Source organism: Aythya marila (assembly GCF_965140915.1).
Source record: "Aythya marila genome assembly, chromosome: 5".
Taxonomy (NCBI): Eukaryota; Metazoa; Chordata; class Aves; order Anseriformes; family Anatidae; genus Aythya; species Aythya marila.
The window spans coordinates 53,954,104-53,975,943 of NC_139046.1; the positions used below are offsets into that span (position 1 = coordinate 53,954,104).

Below are 21,840 nucleotides of genomic sequence, written 5' to 3' on the forward strand. Positions count from 1 at the left end.
TCCTAGTTCTTCAGAGTCGTTAGACCTTTTACAATTATCTTCCTGTTATAGAAAATGTTTTCTTGTAAAAGAAGCTAGGGAACACAATGTCTGGTTTGGGTGAAGCTTTGTTTGTGTTTTTCTTTTCTTTTTTTTTTTTTTTTTTTCCTCAGTCAGCTAGGGAAATCACTCATGTACTCGGCATTTATTTCATTGCAATGTTGTTCACTGAGGTGTCTTCTAGTTCTGTTTGTTCATTGAGGTGTTCCAGCGTGGCTTTCTTCTCAAAATCATGACACTGATGGCACAGGGTAGGCACATCCTGCTGATCTAAAGGTGGAAATAGAGGGTAAATGGAGAAAAAGAAGGGTGTACATTTCAGATTGTGAATGACTTGTGCTGTTGTCAGCAGTGTTTTACAGATTAATACAATTAAAAGGGAAGACTAACTAAATAATAACTAGTCAAAACATCTGCTCTTCAGTTCATACTAACGTGGAACCAGCAAGTGCAAGAGGAGCATGAAGTTACAGCCCTTTGAGCGCAGTGCTAGAAAAGCCTGTGGGAGCTGTGTTCATGACCATGACGCAATTTCTGGCCCCAAAAGTGTGCTAAATACTGTCCTAAAGACACTTGCCTCTAGGTCAGAGTTTCACCCACCTGTGTGAGGCATTTGTCAGTAGCAGAATGCTTGAAGGTTTGAGACAAAACAAAACAAATGAACCATCCAACCCCAGCCCAGTTCCTGGTGGTTTTGTAGGGCCTGTGGTGGGCTGACAGCGGCCACACGGGTGGCACTTCTACTTTCCGATGACTGAATTGGGGCGCCTGCATTTCTAATACACTAGGGACTCATAAGAATAGGGGGGCAACCTTAATATGTCCTTATATTTAAAGGTAAGATCTTGATATTTAGTGGGTTTTCTTCATTTCTTTGGAGTAGAAATAGTTCATAGAGAAAAATCTTCCCTTAAATTCTGTGTTATACTAAGAAATGATATTTAGTTCTTAACCACCAGGAATTCCTAGTTGAGTATTTTACCTACTCCTTTTTGATAACCTGGCAGGAAAAGATTTTATAAGCTCTCTGGTGATCGTGGCTACGCTGCGCTAGCATGTGGTGAGCTGCACTTGATGCAGATTAAAGACAGATTTTGGCTTGACTGCTTTGTTTGCTTACTTTTCAGATAATACATCTTAAAATAAACCCCAACAGTTAGATGTTGGCACGAGAGATTAAAACCAATTTAATAGGCCTATTTAACCCGTGAGATGGAACTTAAGGTTGGTAAAGGTTGGTAGATTTAAAGACCTTTAAAGGCTTGTCAGGTAGTACAGCAATGGAGTTTGCTCAAAATCGAAATGCTGCGTGGTTAATATGTACCAGAAGCGGTTGTTGGAAAAGAATCTTCAAAATCTCTCAAAAACAGATACGAAGAATGAACGTCAAAGCTGCTGATAGGAAGCTAAGGTTACCGCTGTGGAAGATTTAGTTCACTGTCTCTGATGATCCATTCGGGCTGTAGCATGTTGGGAAGTTTACTATAGTCTTACGTGAGCTTTGATGTCAGATTTCTGAATAGGAAAAGCCCTGCTATAGTAAGCTGAATACTTGATCTGCACAATGCCTTGAATTTTAATGGTGTTGACTTGTTTCAAACGGCAAAAAAGCAGTTCTTTCAAAGCAGCCTCTCGGATAGAGACAAACAAAGAGCTGTGATTTTTAAGGTTGATGTTATGACTAACAAATTCTTTTTGTTTGTTTATTTTCCTCCTAACAGATCTATACGGATTGGGCTAATCACTATCTAGCAAAATCTGGCCACAAGAGATTGATTAAAGATCTACAGCAAGATGTGACCGATGGAGTCTTATTAGCTGAAATAATCCAGGTTGTAGGTGAGTGACTTTCCTCTCTTTGTACCACGTATCTTTTTGTACCAGCCTGCTCAGAAATTGACTGTCTTATCTACTACATAAACACAGTGCAGGGTGGGGGGGGGGGGGGGGGGGGGGGGGGGGGGGAACCCTTAAACTGCATGCCATTATTTGGTAATTTTCTTTCAGAGACTTTGCTAATTAATTTGATAAAGCCTTGTCATAAAGAATAGCGGAAAAATACTTGACGTTGCTGATAAGATCTCCTGACACAGTAATATCCCTCTGTACAGCTGAATTTTAAAAAGGCAACCGATAAGGTATTTATTTATTTTGCTAGGATGCTGTTAGACTTCACTATCCCTGTTACTGATACTGTTTTGGGATTGGTCTGAACATAGTTCACAGTGATACTTGCCTGCTATGTTGCAACTCCTAGTTGGATTTGGAAAATCCCTGCATGCAGCTAGGAAAGAAGAGGTATGATTTTCGTGTGGAAGAACAATGAAATATTTCATAGCGAATTTTCTGATGAGGAAGATGATTTATCATCAGGTCAAATCTCAAATGCAGGCTAAATTCTGCCAAGCCTCGAGTTCCCTCGGTTTGCAGTAATATTAGTGGATAATGAAGGTTTTAAACAATTTTCTGCATTGGCCCCGTGTAAAGCTGCATAGTCTCCTTCTTCCCTTGGGCCTGGATCCTTCATTAGTTCCTTCAGAGGCTCATCCATCTGGTATCTGGGATGCCACAAAACACATGCATGGGCCAATGGAGATTGATGGAATCAGAAAGCCTGCTAATGGGAATTAGGACGACTATTGTTAGAAGCAAACTGACAGATTTGAGATGCAAATGAAGAAGACAGCAGTGAAGTAACAAGACATCAGTGCATGCATATTTATGTGGGTTTGAGATGCTGTAAACGAGCTAGTTCCCTGATTTAAGGTACAAATATGTAAACACTGTTCCCTGATGAAATCGTGAGGCATCGTTCCAGTAGCACCGCTAGAGCTATACTGGAATACATCAAAAAAGATTTCATCTCTCTATGTTACAGAGCAACATCAGATCTTAACATTCTACAGACCTGTCAAGCAGCAGTTACGTCTCCGTTCGCTTCATAAATATCTAGCTACCTCGTGTGAACACTGTTGTAGAAAAATTTTGCATGAGAACACGAGTGTAACAATGCCACCATCAAAATGTGGACCTGGTTGTACAAGATATTTCTGAGTATTGACTTGTGAAAACTTACAGAAATCGATTTATGCCCTCTAAAATAATCAGTAAAATTGTTGCTTACTTTATTTTGCTTGGATTCACCTTTATATTTTTTAGCTATTCTGAGCCATTACCTTTTGGCTCATACTTAACATTAAGTCTGCAGGACGTAGGTGTTTTTTTTGTTTTTTTTTTTTTTTTTTTTTTTTTTTTTAAAAAAAAGTTAAAGTACTTGCTGCAGGATTTTATTTTTAAATAAAGTTTTGCATATGAAAGAAAGTTCCTATTTAAACATACTCAGTTGAATCCTCCAAATTAGCAGTGAAGAGAAAATCATTTGTTTCTGATGTGTATGGCCTTAGGCACGCTGCATCTCATTGTCACAGAGATGGTGATAATTTTCACACATAGAAGTAGCTTTAACTGTAGCCCGCAAGATAAAAGCTTCTTTTTTTCTTCTTTTTTTTTTTTTTTTTACTGACAATCAAGACTACATCCTAAGAAAGCTTTGCTAGGCAGTGTAAGAGACATTTTTCATTTTTTTTGCCATGCTTTCTTACGGGTAAAAGTAGCTATGAAGATGCTCCTTTCTGTCATGTGAGTGATGTGAGTGTAGTGTCTGGAGATTATCTAAACTTATCAAAATTAGTTCAGGTATTCATTACACATCTTTTCTTGTGTTCACCATCTGAGATTTATGTTGCAGATGTTGAATGTTGACATTTCAGTTCTCAAACTGTCAAGAGTAAGCATTTTTTTTTTTTAATTTTATTTTTTAATCAAGATTCAATAGAGTTGATGACTGTGCAGACACAATGATTGCAATCCTTTCTGCTCACCTTTCTATAGTGAAATGGCTGTATATTTACAAAAAGAAATTTTGTAATTAATAATACTTTGGTAGTTCTTTAACTTTAGAATCCAGTCAAGGATTAAATCTAAAAAGATGTGAAACCAAACATCACTGCATTTGATTTAAGAGGATATGATCTTCAGACTTAAAAAGTGCTGGTGATAATACAAAAGCATTATATGGTGACAGTTTATTCTATTTGCAAGTCAATTGAAATGTATTTGCAGCATTCTGGTTTACTTTGGTTCAAAAATTATGAGTCTATAACAGAATATGTAAGTAATCAATGCCTTTGTAATACCATATAAACCTAGTAGCTATATATATAAATTCGTGAGTGCAGGTACACTGGGTCTGAGCATGATCTGAAATTGGTGATATACATTGTCAGTTGGTTCCCTCTGAGATCCTTCAATTTTCAGGAATTCAAATTGATGCTGAAATTAAACTCTAACCCAGTCCACTAGTATTTTTCCCATTACTCCAGCTAAGTATCCCACTTCAAACACATACTATGGGTTATCTCAGAGTAGCTTTTGTGTGCAGATGTGAAAATTGTACTATTACCTTTGCAGGGGAAGCGTATAGGTTTGTATTTCAAACCAGAATCTTGGGATCGGTTTAGCAGTGATTCCTAGTGGTAACTTTCGTCATACTTTGGGTGGCACATTATACAAAAGTTTGTTTTACAAATGTTTGAGTCACCATTCAGTTAAAAGCTTCAGGCCAAAATGAGCAGACGTAGGATGTACATTGCACAGCATTCGTTCAGGCATTCAAGAAAAAGTAATCTAATGTCTAAGCATACACCTGGAATAGTGAATAATGGAGAAGAGCTTCTAAGGTCATAACAGAAAGCTTAATTCATTATTATGAAGTGTGTGTTTCTTTTTTTTTTTATGAGTGATTAAATCCAATTTAGTTCTATGGAGTGCTTAATGAAATAATTCTGATTTCTTATCGTAATTTTTCATGCATTTGAAGTGTCATTTGCTGAAGATTTTTTTTTTCCAACAGGGGTGTTTATCCGTAGCTACATAAATGGGAAACTGGCCAATAGATTTAAATACTTCTTGGGTACTTTTAATGCCAGAGGTTCCTTTTCACTTTTGTTTTCATACACTTTCGGCTTGTGGCTTCATAGTATGCCTTCTATCAAAACGCATAAACCCAATTATTTGCCATGCTTTGACTCCGACCCTGTTAGTGAAAGCCCAATGCCACTCATTGCTGCCTTTATTACAGAGTACAGCTGGTTTCTTCAGTCTGGCTTAGCACAACCCTCAATCCGTGTATAAATGGGAAAAATCTGAAAATACTTAAAACCAGCTGAACCCAAATTCGCTGTATCCACACAATCAAATAGCTCTGGTTTTATGAAAGCAAAGTGCTACAGAAAAGCGGGTAGCATGAATATGCCCTCAAGGCAATACTGGTACTGGACAAAGAGTACTCCTTGTGTTCTGTTTGCATGCACTTCCATATGCTTCCACAGTCATGGCATAAGTGTTACTGTGGTCCTGCTAGCCATCTTATCTGGCTCATAGTCACATTAACCCTTGTCAAGCCAAAGCCAATACAGAGCACATGGTCTGTGTAGGATGCGCTATTTTTGGTTATTTCCATTGCTGAAGCAAACCTGGACCTTGTTGTAGACCAACTTCTGTAGGACCTGCACTGGTGCTAAACCTGTAGTGAAGAATGCTAATTTTGAACTCCTTGTAACCAAACAGGCGATGGAGAACATGTGCTGGAAAGAAATGCCCACTGGAGGGAGAGAGAAAGGATTTCAAAGAAGGGCTGATGTGGGGGGAGGGTGTAAGTTCCCCAGACTTGCAATCAGTTTGGAAAAAAATCACCAGCATTTCACACATCTGTGGTTATGAATTTTCATCTTGCTCAGGGTTAAGATACAATTTACAGCCTTTATGATTGCTTGCAACTTCCAGTTCATGCTAACTGGTGTAGTATTTCTACATGGCCCTGAGAAACAGAAGCTGTAGGAGTTGCCCATTTATCTCAGCCAGAATGCTGTGCTTTTGCAGCTGTGAAACTTGACACTTTTCCAAGATCCTGCAGCATTCAGTGACTTATGCTATGAACTGTGCCATCACGCTGCCCATGAGCACACCACACGGTGTTATTTAGGGAAACTCATTCACTGGTATCTCTTGCTTTCCAACCTTCTCCACGAGAAAAGCAAATTATGTAATGGTTGCTGTCAGTGCTATTCCTTGCAGCCAGGTAAAAGGGTCAGAGGTGGGCTCCTGCTTACAGACAAGGAATGGGAGCATCAAAATGATTTTCTGTTGAATTAAGCAGACTCCAGCAAAATGCCCACGGGCCACTTGGATGCATTTACCCAGCCTAGTATGAATCTCTGACTTCTTGCCCTGCTTCGTGTAAATAGAGGCTCGAGTTAGAGTTGAGCCCCACTGCCAGTCTTGCTGGTCGCTCTCTATTACACCTGCTTTTCCATAGCACTTGTACCAGCAGGGAAGAGGCAATAATTGCTACAACTTAGTGAAAGGAGAAACCAAGAGCCGTAGGTGAGGTGGGAGTGGGTAAGGAGGAGAAATGGTAGGGCATGAGCCTGCACACGGGAACGTGACTGGCTGAGGGGAGGCAGAAATGGCACCAAATGGAGAAGGTAAATTGGAGCAGAAATTCCAGTTGTGGTCACTATTCTGATTCCCACTTACTATTTGTGGTCACCTACATATTATATCACCTGTCGTAGGTAAGGACAACAATGTAAAGCGAATTGATACCTAATTCAGAATGAATGAAGAATTATCATCTGGTGTCCAAAAACCTGCAGGCTCACATGTGAGAATTTTGGAAAGAAATTCTCAACATTTAGATACTTTCAGATAGGTGAGTCTGAGTAGTTTGCACACAATAGCTTAAAAAAGAGGCTGATACTTAACTATAGTTAGCTAACATGGGTTTAAGATAAATTACATACCATTTTGGAAGTTATAGAGAACTGGGGAAAAAGCTGATATATTTAAAGGAAGATAGATAGATTTACCTGGGTTATTAGGGATATCTCTGCCCAAACAAGAGAGAAGCTCATTCAGAACTTCATTTGTCTCCTTTCAAGTAATAATTACAAACAGTGAAAAATTATATGAATAAGATCTTATCAAACTCATCTGCTATCAGTTTTTGGAATTAATTATTATTATAAATACAGTTGATATATTGCCTAGTTCAAAACCAAGAGACAGTAAATATTAAAAGATGGAAGCACAAGATCTGTAAACAGAATACAAAGAAAACATTTTTATTTCCATAAAACTGAATCTGTTCTTGAAATAAATGCATGTTCTTTGTGTGTAGAGGCCGATAAGCTATCCTGGGAAACAGTACAACAACTTTATCTGCAACCTTTTTCATATTAGCATCAATTCCTAATGCATTACTGTGACATAAAGATGTACTGTGACACCTTGGTGTATAAAAAGTAAGAGTAAAGAAGTTTTGCTAGGTCCTTGCTTGACATTTTTATGACTGCTGTTGGAATACTGTGCCCTATTTGATATTCCTAGCTGAAGAAACATAAAATTAGATGGAGTTCTGACTGAGGTCCTGACGATAGACATTAGGTAGAAAAACATATCTTGTAACGTACAGGGTAATGGGAGACAACTCCGTTCAATTCATCAAATGGGAGAGGAAAGCCTGCTTTTAACACAGAGAAAAAACTATGGGAAACAGGGCTTTGATTATAACTGGTTCTTCAGTCAAGCACAGAAACCATTTCAGGGCCCAATACTGAAAGGTGAAACTGAGCAAACAGAATGAAGGCAAACATTTAGACACCTCCGCAGCTTATTTCTCTCGAGACTTTAAAGTTTAAAACTATGTATTTTTCTGCAATTGTCTTCCAGGTGAGCCATGGTTAAGACGCTTCAAAAGTAGTCTTGTGATTTCAGCTTTTTAAAAAAATAAATAAATTAGAGTCCATCATAATTTTTCTATCTAAACTTCAACTCTACAGAGCATGTCAATTGACAAGCAAGCATCTCCACATATGTAGCATGCACTTTTCCACCCAGCAGTGATTCAGTTTCCAGAGATTAAATCTTTTTTGTAGTGTAAAGGAGCTACCCATCAGTGTACAAGATGTTGCCAGACCAGTTGTTTTCTGGCTCCAGCTGTCTCTGGAGGCATGACCCACTAGAAAACTCCAGCTGCTTTTTTAGATGGGTCTCAGTATTTCACACATTCGCTTTGATTGGACAACTACAACCTTAAACCCCTTTACTTAGCAAGCAGCAAATGCTCTGCAATTGATTGGTGTGATGTCCTTGGTATAGTTTATGCTTTATTTTTTATTTTTATTTTTGATTTTTCAGCAAATGAAAAGATTGAAGACATCAATGGATGCCCAAAAAATAGATCGCAAATGGTAAGTAGTAAAGTGGTTTGTTGTTTGCATGTATGTGGCTTAGTATTGAGTAAGCTTTTACCACTTCAATGCTTGGGACTTCTAATAACAATTCTGAACTAGTTTCTCACAGTAGTTGAAGTTCATGTATAATCTGAAGAACATGAACACTGTAAGTCTTTGTCCCACTCTCCTGTACAGGCTTTGAAATAGGCCTAATCGTCTGGCATCTACTTATAGTGGATATTGTTATCGGTACTTTACTGGGGGTTGAAATCAGATGATCTTTAAGGTCCCTTCTGTTACAAACCATTCTATGATTCTCTTTTATATTTCTGAAATATCACATAGCTAAAGAGGAATATACAAAACTAAAATGTTGGTCCTTGATACATGTAGACAATAGTATTGTAAAAGTAGAGTTTTATTTTAAAGTTGGATTAAGAGTCTCTACGTTCTTTGAAAAGGAACAAAATAGATTAGCAGAACACACTAAATGGGGGGGGGAAAGTCAAATTGCAAACTACAAGGTCTTTTTTATGTAAGTTGTTTCTGACTGATGAGTTTTGATTTGTAAAAGATCTAGGTTTGTGTCTTGCTTGTAAATAACGTTTGAATGGAAAAAAAAAAAAGAAGCTAGTACAATAACCTTAAAAGCGTATAGTACCTTGAGAGTATGTTCGCCTTGAGTATCAGTGAAACTAAAATTATAGGCATAACTTTACTAAGCAAGTAAGTAGTAAGTAACTGATTTTTACAATGCCTCTTAGGCAGGAGGGTTTCAAATTTGTCATTTGAAAGAAGGTTATTGTGTATCTTGAGGAAAAAAAAACTCATTTCACAATAAATATTCTAAAATCTCCCGTTTGCATTGTAAATGCTCGCTTTGGGACACCAGAGCATTTTTTCAGTCTATGAAGCTATGTTAATGTTTTTCATTTTTATGGCTCTCTTCCCAACTGTCCCCACCTCCCAGACCGTAACTTGAGTACAGCTACTCACGTAGCTGAGCAAGTAAGATTAAAGATTTGACAAGAGCTTGCTATCTGAAGTCAGGAGCAATGCTGCGTTCCGCTCTTCTGTTTGGGCTTTTTGTTTTTTCTTGGAAGTTATCAATCTTGCTCAAACCCACGGAGCAAGCACTCCTTTAAAAAGAAAGCCATCTGAAAGATTTATCGCTGCTACTTTTTACTGCTTTGAAGAGACTGGTTGCTATTCTTGCTGTATCCACAGCAGCTGTCTGGAGCATAAATAATTGAGGAAATTTTGACAATTACTATAATGTTCCACAAATGCATTGTAAGAACTGAATTTCATTGAGGACTGGAGTCTAAAACAGAGCCCATAAAGTCGTAGCCAAGTTGCTTAAAGTCACTATTCTCCATAAAGGAACAACATTGTTCTGTTTTATAGCCTGATGCACGCTGTAGGTTGCTTTTAGAAGACAGATCTGGATATAAAAGCATGCAGAGGGTGTGTGCTGCGTCAGGGGTTATGAAGAGCGTTGGCAAGAAGTGTTTGCTCTGCACTTCCTCCTCCAAGGCTCTAATTTTGTTCCGGTCCCTGGTTCAGGAGGGTGGGGTGAGTAGGGCTGGCCGTTCTGTGTCACCCTGCTCGTGAGACCGAGCCCATTAGTCATAGCCAGGCATCCCCAGTGGTTTTCCTCACATAAAAGCAGGGATTATGCATATAGCTTGCTTTTGCAGTAGTGTGCGTGTTTGCCGAGCTGTGTAGCATCTCACAATGAAGAATACTGAGGCAAGAATAGAAGTTTCTTCATGGAGGTTGTGCTCACACAGTTGCTGGTGGCGTTTAAGGAGATGACCCTTTTCCAGGTTTCCTGCATTCTGGGGACAATGTATACATTACACTGCTTATTAGGCATGGCAGTCTTCATCCTTAGCATTTCAGGGCGCTTTTCCTCTTAATATAGCTCATGTGCCTGAACAGCCATCTTCCAGAGTGTGGGCCCTGTTTCGTGTGTGTCTGATACTTCTGTACAGAGGTGATGTCTAGTCATACTTCTTAAAATGAATCATTTTCAAACCCATATCTACATTGTAGCATCTGTAAGCTGGGCATCACAGTGTAGTAGATGAAATAAATAAATAGGCACCATAAATGACACTATGCTGATTAATAGAAATAAAGCACAGCTTAACAGGAAGCCTCCTGCCATCATCTTTTCCCCTTGGGCAGCGACCTGCTTTGTAGGCTCGCCATGCCATGGGCAGAGAGACGTGAGAGATGAATTAAGAAGAGCTGGCTCAGGTGTGGCCAGATGTGTCAGCCTGGAAAGCTGGAGCGGATCTGTGCCTGCCCCAGCCCTTAGGAGTGTGTGAACACGAGGGGATTTGCTTCCATGCGGTGCGATCCTAAGCCAGCAAAGCCCACCAAACCTTAGAGAGCTGAACCCGGAGCCAGAGCAGGTCTCCTTGCATCGCTGTTCCCATTGCTACACAATGTTGGAAAGCATCGTACAGATTTGCCCAGATTGAGCGTTAGATACAGTTCGGGTCTGTCAGGCTTGAAGGCAGTGCTGCTGAGCCTTGTCAGATTCAGTTCAGTACTGCAGAACCATTTGGGACCATCAGTGTCTATCAGCCTCACCCCGGTGCCAGAAATGACATGGCAAAGGCCCCCACTGACTCCATGAAAAGCCCCCTAGGTGAGAACCTCTCCCCTGTTCTCCTCTTGTCTGGGTTTCTCTGTTCTCGAGAGCATCTCTGTCTTCTTTTGCTCCAGATAAGAGTTGGCTGTTTCCAATATATAATCTCTTATAGTCAGTTCTATATCTTTTCCTCTGCAAAAGAACTTTTTTTTCCTTTCAAACCCCTATATTTTTGTACTGTGGATGCTTCTCTAAACAAAAGCCTGTAATTGGGGTGATTAGTTCCAGCTGGCATGCAGAAAGTCTTGTGGTTAATGGAGGATGTAGTAGCATGGAGCGTAGGCTCTGGGGCCAAGAAAATTTGGAGATGATCAGCAGAATTGTATTTAGGTTTTTGGAACGAAACACAAGAAAATATTGGCGTAGTTTTTGAGAACTGAGGGAGGGAGGGTAAAACAAGGCTGGTTTCCTCTCCTACCCACTTCCGAAAAAAGCCTGAGGTCAATAAGCGGGAGTAGGGCTGTATCTTTGTTAATGTTTGGTTACAGAAAAGCAGGGAAGTTTTCCTTTCTAACAGTCAGTTTGCGTCTTGTTTTGGGATGGTATTTGAGCTCAACGTTTGACATCCTGCAGTATTTGGGCAATGTAGGAGATGCTGCATGCTACCTTCCCTTGTAGGTAGTGCAGATAATTCCTATTCATGTGAGTACCTCAGTGAGTGCTATTACCAAGGGGTTCCTATCACTTCAATTTGTAAAAATGATTCTTGTTTTATCAATAACATCGATATGTTTGGGGTACTTTTATATACTCTTCTTATACTTCATTTTTAATACACTTTTTATACTATTTTTTTATACTTTATCATAATTACTTTATCAGCAAACAGGTAGAGTATGTAAGGGATTTCTTTTACACAGATACCAAGTCTGGCTTTAATGGGAGCCTGCAGAAATCCTGCTCTGTAGGTGCTGTGTTCTCCCAGGGAGGACATGCGTTTTGTAAAATGGTTGCAGCTTTTGAAAGAAGTTTCACTGCAATTCCTTTAGCACAGCGTGATAACTGAGCACATTATTATCCTCAGTATTAATGTGTACTTCTTGCTTAGCACTGCAAGGAGAGGGAGAGAGAGGTAGTTGTGTTACCTGCTACATAGAAGTGATAAATCATAACAGATGAGGTAACAGGAAAGATGAAACGATACAAGACATTTGAAAGATCTGAGATCTGTGGAGAGCAAGGTAAAAGAAAAAGATCTGTATCAGCTAAAATAGAAGAGACTGGGGAGAGTGCTGACTAAAGAAAGCTAATTTTTAGAATGTGGACTGGAAGACATAGCAGAGAGGAGAGGCTTGGAAGTGGAGAGGTATGTTGGCAAGCATAGGAGACAACTGAAGGTGGGACTGGAAGAAAAGATAAAAACAGCAGCAATTTTTCTTGTAGGGAAGGTAGAGTTGTTTGTTTGGTTTTTTTCATCCTGAATATAAAACTAAGAAATATTGAATGTAGTAGTAGAAAGAGATACCTGTATTATTTAAGAAAAAAAAAAGAACGAGAAAAGGCTGATGAGAAAATAAAAGTTTTTTAATGGGAGAAGTGATAGGGTGTTACCCGTACTACTGGAGCTTGAAGGAGTTGAGTGATAGCAAAGCTGTCATGCTGGAGGGAGAAGAATGGGGGAATCTGTAGGTGGATAGAGAAACTCTTTCATGGTTTCATGCAAAGCCTGGGGAAGTTGTGGGACACCCAAGAAGGCAAGAATTTGGACAAACAGGCATGAATATAGGGTGAACCAACACCACAGTTCCTTCCTATAAATAGGGTAGGAAATAACTGTGGTTTTCATGTCGGTTTGTGGTAGGGCTTTATTATTTTTAAGGATGATCGCTTTGTGTATGTATGTAAGTATCTGTGTTATCAAGTAACAGAGGAGGGGTTTTCTGTGTGTGTCTTGACCAGAAGCTTTTGCAGAACCATTCCTTTCTGATGCAGACATCAAGTTGCACTAGTAAAATGCTCAGTCTTTCTGCTGCTGTCTTGCAAATGTGAAGAGTCCTGTACTGCAATGTGGGCCAGAGCCTCCTATTCTTCCCAAGGACTTTAAGAAATTTAAGATGAAGACCCTTATTTTCAATACGTTCCTTTTTGCAAGGTAACATCACTCCAGTGATGGCAATTTGACTGCTAGTTTAGTTTTTGACTGATTACTTGTATCGTGAAAAAGAGCTGTTCTGCAGTGTGTTTTGGACATCCCAAGCCAAACAGCAGCCTGTATGAGAACTCCTCAGCCTGGCGGGGCCCCTGTTTATAAGCGTGCAGTGCAGGAAGTTTTAATTTCATTGCTAGAGTCAATTTGTTCACTTGTCTCCTCCATGTGATCTGTGCCAGGTTCACTTTTTTTTAAAAGAAAGCACAAAACTGCTTCCCTCTTTTCATGACAGATGCTGAAATCTTTATGATAATGGGTGTATGGTGTATGCTGTACATATTTGTGTTCTTAATGGATGGTTTAATGAATGGAAATAACAAATATGAATGGTGGTGTGATGCAGCCTATATGTAATGGGTGCACCTGAATACACCTGAATGAGCTGGTTGGCAGGAGTACTGTGAGCTGAAACTGTCTGCCTTGCTTGAGCAGCTCCCTGTGTGTATAATTTCCTCTAGGTGGGTGAGCTGGTGCTTTTTGTACAAATAGCTATAAACAACTGCTGCAACAAATGCAGCTAAAATATTCTTAGTCATCTGTATTTTTCTCGAGGAAATTATTATTGTCAGTTTTAGAAACCTCCTTTTCAGAAGGGGACGCCTGGCGCGTTATTCTTTGATCTTCCAGACCTGGCATCCTCTCCAGCCTGCTCCTCTGAATAAAGGCAAGTTGATAGCAGCAGCACTGTCCAAAATTTGCCGCAGCCAGCCACAGTAACTGTGTGAGGGCGCTGCCCCAAAGCCCTGCAGCTCACTGGGGTAGAAACCTGGCTGCCCGGCCACTCGGTCCCCACAGCCTGCTGGCCGGGAATGCGCTGCTAAATCAGGGCAGCAGCTCCTCAGGAAGGATCAGAAGCATCACAGGCATTTGTTTTCCCCCTCTGCAAATTCCTGCTGTAGGATTTTTTGGAAACACATCCCTGCCGTTAAATATAGCCGTGTATTTTCAAGTAATGCTTCTCCAAGGTTGATTTGAAAACGTAATAAAGGGAAATGTTTGTGTCTGCTGTTTTCCCGGCTTTACTTGGGGAGTTTGTGCCTTATGGTCAGCGTGTGTTTACAGGTTTAATCTGTTGAATTTTACTAGTGACAAACGGGTGTCTTTTGGCCCTGACCTGCAGCGTTTTTCCTTGTGGCTGAATGTTAGTTTGAAAGGAAGACATTAGCTGGAGCTGTGCCAGCCTGCCCAGCAGCAGACAGCAGCTTCTCTCCTAGAGCTGCTTGTGGAGGCACGTGGCCAAACGTGCAAGTTAGGAGTGTGGAGCACTGCATTTTCCCTAAGCTTCCTGTGCTGTTTTTTACCATGTATGAACCTAAAGTACAGTTTTTCCTCTATAGAGGAGGCATTTCCTCCCTGCTGGGAACCTTGCATGGTGCTCCTTCCTTCCCCTCCTCTGTAAAGACAACAGAGTCAGGCTTTTGCGTGTCGTCACGTAGAAAAGAATGATTTACTACAGAGGTGATCTGACAGGTTGCTTGTATTTAGATGTCCTTTCTCACTTTCTAATGAGTGTTGCCCTTAGGTAACATTCATTTAATTGTCTGTATTTTTTTTCCAGACGCCTGGACTGTTGTTGTTATGCTATTATGCTTACCAAAACTCTTCTGCATGTGGAGACAGGAGAAAGGCATTACATGCATACTGTTCTGCCCGTTTGGTGGATGTATATGGCACCTTTGGAGATGCTGCTTATCACAATCTGTCATTCCCATAAGGGACTGTCTTCATGGTCCCTTGTGGTCCGCTCTAATTTTATACCCTATGGAGTGATGCTAGAACTTAGATGTCATTCTGCAAAAACGTTAGGCCCATAAGCAACAGGGAATTGACTTTAAAAAGTAATTTTAAAGGAAAAAATGGAAAATAAGAGCTTAACTATAAAGGAGTAGTTAGATTTTATTTGATCACTTATTTCGCTGTTAATTTAAGCCAAAATCTGACCTCTTGAATACCTGTGTTTCTGTGCCCCTTGTGGATTAAATAGATGAAACAGCAAATATGTGAAGGGGCCAGAGTCATTCCATGTCAGTATGTGGAGATCTCTGTCTGTATTTGCTGATGTCTTTCACTTGCATATTTACACATAAGACTGGAAAAATAGCTTTTATAACATGGTTGCTCTTTAACATTATTACATGAAATATATGCTTTCCGTAATACTCCGTAAACGCAGTTTCTTGCTGTGTTTTGCTTAAATGGGGAAAAATGGGAAATTCTGGGTGATGGGGTTTTGCCTTCCTGTGCCCATGTGTTGGGGCACTCGCAGTATATGATGCTGTGGTCCTTGAGAGGCCAAACCAGGTGCAGCAGGTTGTTTTACTTTCACTGGGATAATGCTGGCATTGAATTTGGTGATGTGAGCGAAAATCGTGCTCAGACAGACTAAAAGGTAAAGAAAGCCATTTGTCTGGCAGTTTCTTCTGGTGCTTAGGTCTTAGTTTCTTTGTGTAGTGCTGAGCACTTCACTCCTGAGTACTGGAAATGGATCACAGCTTATGCAAGCGTTCGTACAGCCCAGAGAAATCAGCTTGGTCTCCGTGCCTTGTTAGGAATTGTTGATTACCAGCCATCTGCTGCATTACTTGCTCATCTGCTGTAGCTGTGTGAGAATGGCTATTTTAATTAATTAGTTTTAGGTAATACATATCCAGAGCACCTTATCATTGGCTTTTTGAAGGATTATTTTTCTTAGACCTGCCTGAGGACAAGCCCAACAGTAATGTTTACCTAAATGATTGTGTTGGAGAGCTGCTGTAGAAGATATAACCTAGGATCCAGGTGCAAGGCAGGAGGGAGCACAAGTGTGGTGGTGTCCCAGACCAGAACAAGTCAGGAGCAGGTGAAGCTGTGACCTTCAGGCACGAGGATGTCCATCAGCCACGGCGGAGAGCACACACTGCCTGGGAACGGGCTGTGGCAGCAGCTCTCTTCCCAGGGCTCTTTTTTTAGGAAAGAACAACTGTCCATGGCCATGCTGCAACAGCTCCTTTAAATGACACAGCTATGAGATGATCATTATGTTGTTATGTTGTGTTTTTTTTTTTTTAAACTGTATTTGAATAATGAAACCAGGACATATGCTGGTGTCCTGCAATCCCACTTGTAGTAATTGAGAATCTGTAACTTGTGTTACAAGGGTCTTCAACCCTTGGGCTAGTGCTTCTGAAAATACAACACAGCATACAAAGGCCTATGCTTACAGGAAGGAGTAGTTTTAGCATCAGTCATTCCTTTAAGCATTTATGCTCTTAAAAATATTGTTTTGTATAGCATTCAAGGATGTTTTGGGAAGAACCAAATGCATTAGATGGACTGGAGACGTCGATCGTATTTTACATTTAATCCCAACTGCACAGCACTAGAAACACAGCTTCCACTCTGAAGCCCCAGATAAAAGAGGGTCTCCTGGGAGCAGCCATGGAAAATGGAAAGGAAATGTTGTGGGACTCGCTGCAGCCCTCGCTACGTGTTCACTGAGCACCCCTGTGGCATTTTTCTACCCGGTCCTGTCTGCAATTGGATGTGAGATGTAGTGCCCTTAGTGAGTGGGCAGTGTGGTAGGGGCTAAGCTCAGGTCAAGTGTCTGTTGAGACCAGCAAGGAGTTTCACTCCTAAATGCATGGTTGTCCTGAGGGAGGATAGACTGCTGATAATTTTTGTGAAGCTGAGTATGTCATCTTCGTTTAACAAATCATAGTTGAGGACATCTCAACATTTCAAATTGCACAAAATTGTCATCTGCAACTTTTCAGGTATCTTTAAGTCTTGATCCTGAAAAACTGATCAAAAATATTTCCAGGAATATTTTTTTAAGAATTGACCTTTTTCTTAAGGAAAAAAAAAAAAAAGTTTCTCTATTGAAAGGAAAAACTAAAAATAAAGTGAAAAGCTGAATGTCCAAACAGACTAGGGAAATTGGTGCAAACATTGCATCTGCTTCTCCCTTCTTCAACAGTGCCATGCTGTTTAGAGATGTGTTGCACAGAAAATAGGGGAGCTGGGGTGTTGTGCAAGCCCTTCTTCAAACTCCCTGGGACTGAGGCCATCCCCCTCCTGGTATGACCGGTGGCACCATCTCCTCCCTGCGTGGGGACCTGGCTGTTGACAGGGCTGTCAAAAGCCTTACTTTCTATGCTTCCGCACACAGGCAAGCAGCAGAAAGACCAGATTAGCTTCGCAGGACTTCTGAGTCGCGTGGGATTTCCTAAAACCATTCCAATAAAAGTGCCCTTTGAGATCAGAAATGTGGACATCATCAACTGGAGCTTTCTCTGTGGTGCTTCCTGCACGCATTTCTGTTCGTAGTAGGTGTGTTGTGAGTGCAGCTGTGGATATGCTTTTGGAAAAGGAAAATTCAGTGTGGACAGGGATTTCATACCACGTATGTATTGTAGGAACCAGGTGGGTGCCTCGTGTAGCGTGTCCAGGTTCTGTGCATTTTATGGTATTTATGCTAGGCACGCTGATATAAGCCCCCCAGCAGAAGAGGTCTTAGAGGTCTTGTCTTGATTTGTACAATATAACATAAAGTGGAGAAATACTTTTTGTCCCATTATTCCCTCTTAGGAAGAGCTGAGGTACAGGTATATTTTGACTAGAATAGATACCAATGAAAATGTATTTTAAGCTGAGCAATAGTAATTAGTGTTTGTATTTTTCTTAGGAAAAAGGAGTTTGCAATTTTCCCTTGGTATTTCTTATATATACATATGTTTAGGAAACAGTGTAAAAGGAGTATCAGACGTTATCTGAGGGTGGAAAAAGAACAAAAGTCCATGAATTTAAGGATTGTCGATGTAATGACTTCAGATTTTACAGCTCTTCATAAATTTCATGCTATAACAATATTAAGCATAGAAGCTTGATCTGAAAATACAGACAGGGAGTACATTCAGAAACAGCTTGGTGGAAACAGCTCATGTATGGCTCTTTCCTTGTTTTCTACGTTGTATGAGAAGTCTGCTGTCATATTGCATAAGAGCTGATGAAGCTATAAAATTTCACATGAAATCGATCTTCATTTTCTTGCTTTGAAAACTAATACACTGGCCAGAACGTGGAGCCTGAGGTCGAATGGCAAGTCCTGTTCTGAATATAAGCAGTGGTTTTTCTGGATGAACTCAAACTCCACATTTATCACTGTAAAAGCTGGGAGCAGAGGTCTTGCGTCACAATACAAGAAACATCCCGTGGCTTCCAAGGGAAGGAACCTACAAGAAGCTTAACTCCGGTTGTTTGAGAAAAACATCTGTATCTGTCAAAAGGGCAGCGCTGTTTATAATTTACCCTGCTCTGTTTGACTTGGCAGACTTGAACATACAGCTTTAGGTGTAGACACTTTCCATATTCAAGTCTTTGTGTAACAATCAGTGTTCAGCATATATCAGTGCCCATGTTGGGTCTCCAAGCTACAGAACGATGATATTTGTGGCTGGGTTTTTTGTTTGTTCCTGCTATGCTCTGTTCTTATACAGGCTTGGGCATGTTTTCTAGGCTATTTTCTTTCTAGCACTGACAAGAATAGAAGTAGAAATTGCTATTATATGACAAGTGCAAAAACATCTGCGGGTGTTGTGGCCAGCACTGCCAGAAATACACAATTACTGTAAGGTACATTAGAAAATAGAGGGAAAACTGACTCATGTGCCCAGGAAAGTAATGGTGCAGTGAGAATTAAATAAATGTAGTTGTTAAATTTGGGTGTATTGAAGTGTTATAGACGCTAGGAAGGACTGAGGAGCGTGCAGGTCTGGTGGGAATGAAAACAACCATGTAGATGTACTTGTTATGATGTACTTAGAAATCAATAAAGACGTGTGACCACGAGCGATTAATGCTGCTTTTCCAGCCAGAGGCTGGTGTAACAGAGAAACTCCTGCTTCCACCACCTGCTCTGCTGCTGGAAAGTTACGTCCACGCACGACTTCTTCGCCGAGCTGCCTTCTGCTCCCAGCTTTCTGGGTAGCAAATGCCACCCAGGGACTCACGTTACGAGGGAGTTTTCAGGCAGCTGACGAAGCAATCATTTCACTTCTGCGTGTATGAGAATGGCAGTTGTGACACCTCGACTTCTGTTCAGGCATGAGAGATGAATTCTGTGAGGTTTTATTTTTTGATACAATCTCCTAATTAAACGGAAGCTGTCTTAAGTATCATAGCAAAATGACAAATGTGGATAACGAATGCTTGTAAAGCAGCAGCTTGGGCTGGCAGTAGGAAAGATGATCACCGAGGAACTCAACTGTAACTCTTTTCTTTGGATGAACTGCCCTTTTCCTTTCAGTTATCTTGTGTAGCAAGCAGAACAAATGACGTGCTTTAATAGCTAGCTTAAACAGCCTGGGGGGAGCTGGGGACAGCTAAGGCTGTTTGTGAGGAGTCGGACCACAGGCGGTCCTCTGGGGGTGTCGAGTCCTAGGCGGTGGGCAGCGTGAGCTTCCCAGCTTGAGCATCCTCTGGTGACGGCCGGCTTGGAGAAGGGACAGCCCGTGGAGGTGGGCAGTGGAGTTTGGGGACGTCTTGGAATAAGTACTTGTTGTGTTGGGTGCAGAACTGAAAATGCACTTTGTTAGGTGGTTCTGTCGCGAACAGCTCGTATGCTGCAGTTTGAAACCACAAATTCATGAGATGCTTTGGGCAAGGAAGCCTAAGAAGGCAAGGCTCAGTTTCGAACTCTCCCGGCAATGTGTCTGAGTAAGGTAAAGGCTGTGGATGTCTGATCCTGGTTTGCCTTGTTCTTTTACATAGTTTTCCCCTTTTTTGGGTAGGTGGGAAATGAGGGACGTCCAACTCCCATCTTTCCTGCTTTGCTTCTGCCGTGTTAAACGCTTGCTGGCAAAGCAAATGAGAAGGCAGAAGAGTCAGCCAGGAATTGTAGCTCACAGTATTAAAGAAAATATGTGCTCCCCTTTGGCAAATCCACAGTCTTTTCACACTGGTTTGAAGGGTTTAAACAGTATGCAGGCTTGCCCGAGGAAGGGCCCTTACAGTCCCAACAATAACTTGCTGTTAAATAATGTAATTTCAAGGGGACCACTGTACTTCGTGTCAGAAGTCACAACGCAGGGCAGATGGATCTCTACTGAGCTGAGATCGAACCAGAAACTTCACTTCTGTCAGGGGTGTATCCACCAAAGCTGTCCAATTACCACGCTGCCATTCAGAGGAACTAAGTATCTCCAACACCTTACGAAATAGTGGATCTTTCTCCATCAAATGCTATTTGCAGATCACAAATGGCTAGTTCTTATATTAAAACAACAGGGGCTAGAGATAGCTCTTCCTTGGAGCTTTTGTAGGTAAAATTAGTTTAATATTGCATTGTTGGAAACTCTTCTCTTTAAACAAGCAAAATGATTTCCAATGCATTGCGCTAACTGTTAAGATAAGGAGATAAACCAAGTTTAGGGCTCTTTGCTCAGGCCACTGGCAACAAAACACCATTCACACCGTAACCTACTTAGCAAGACTTCAGCAGCTTTCTTACCTTCAGTTTTTACAATAAGGAAAATGGGTAATTGCTTCCCTTACACATCCCAACAGCACTGTTTCCATTCTTCCAGCTCTGGGATGCAGAAGACTGCTCCCTGTTAAAGCATTTGGCACTTCGGCCTCTTAGGAGACTCCACAGAGCCAAGTGGAGTGTGAGTCCTCCACTGGAACTGGATGGCAGTCGCAAATCATTTTTGTGTGGGACAGCACACCAGCCAGTCATTGTGTGGGAAGTGCTTTGAATTCCCACCAGCACTAAATGTTAATAATTTCATGCTTTCTGCCTTTCTTTTTCTTCTTGAATTTCTCCACATTTCTTTGTTTTCCTTATTGAGCTCTATTTTTTTTTTCCTTCCAAATCAATTAATTACATTCCTATCATTCTGCCATATAATGCTGTTGGTCCCACAAATGATATTGCATAAATGTTAACCGAATGAGTGCTGTGTTTTTATCTTTGAGTTCTGTTGTTTTAGTGAATTCCTTAGACATGCGATGCTATATATCCACATAGGATCCTTATCTTAACAGTTTATTTTCTTGTGTAAAAGGTCTGCTTTTGCAAGCCTATTATTACACTTTATTTCATCAGGTTGGTTTCTAAGTACTGAAATACGATATTTTCCTGTTTCCATAAGATTTTTTCTTAGCGGTTCCTGACTGTAACACATTCTGATTTTTGATAACCCACTTCCTGTAATCTTTTTCTCTGCATTTTTATACTGCTCTGTTTTTTCCCCCGGTTCTTGCCCTGTGTCTGTGGAGCACCGCAAAGCCTCGATCCCTCTCAGCACTCAGACAGGCATCGCGGTCAGTTTAGCAGGGTGCCCTGCGTGCCCCATGACAAGGATTGCGTGGCCCAGCTCTCTTCTCCCGTGTTATGAACACGCAGCTCAAGTCATTGTGCTCTCTGGGGGAGTCGGCCGTCAGCCTGGGAGCGGGAGCCATAACACGTCATTAGGTGACTAAAAAGGCTTGGTGAAAACGGTGGCTTTGTCCCAGGGAAGAGGTTGCAATGATTTCACAGGGTGCTCCTTGAATCTGAGCCAGGTCTGCAATGAGCATGAGGTCAGGATGTCTGCAAGGACTCCTGTATAGCACCAGAAATAGGGGCGTGGGTGGGGATCTAGCTAGTTGCCCAGAAGTCAGTCTTGATCCTGTGGTCACTTGGACCTAACGGAGAATTGGAGCAACGGTGA

General features: G+C 41.0%; 1 protein-coding gene across 5 annotated transcripts in view; it reads left to right on the forward strand.

The window, feature by feature from the left end:
- NAV2 (neuron navigator 2) overlaps positions 1-21,840 on the forward strand; it is a 397,581-nt gene that overhangs the window by 228,540 nt on the left and 147,201 nt on the right. For all 5 annotated transcript variants that reach the window (XM_082761145.1, XM_082761144.1, XM_082761146.1 and 2 more), the window contains 2 exons: positions 1,761-1,878; positions 8,299-8,351. In XM_082761145.1, the coding sequence (XP_082617271.1) occupies positions 1,761-1,878; positions 8,299-8,351 (171 nt within the window). The remainder of the gene's footprint in view (positions 1-1,760; positions 1,879-8,298; positions 8,352-21,840) is intronic.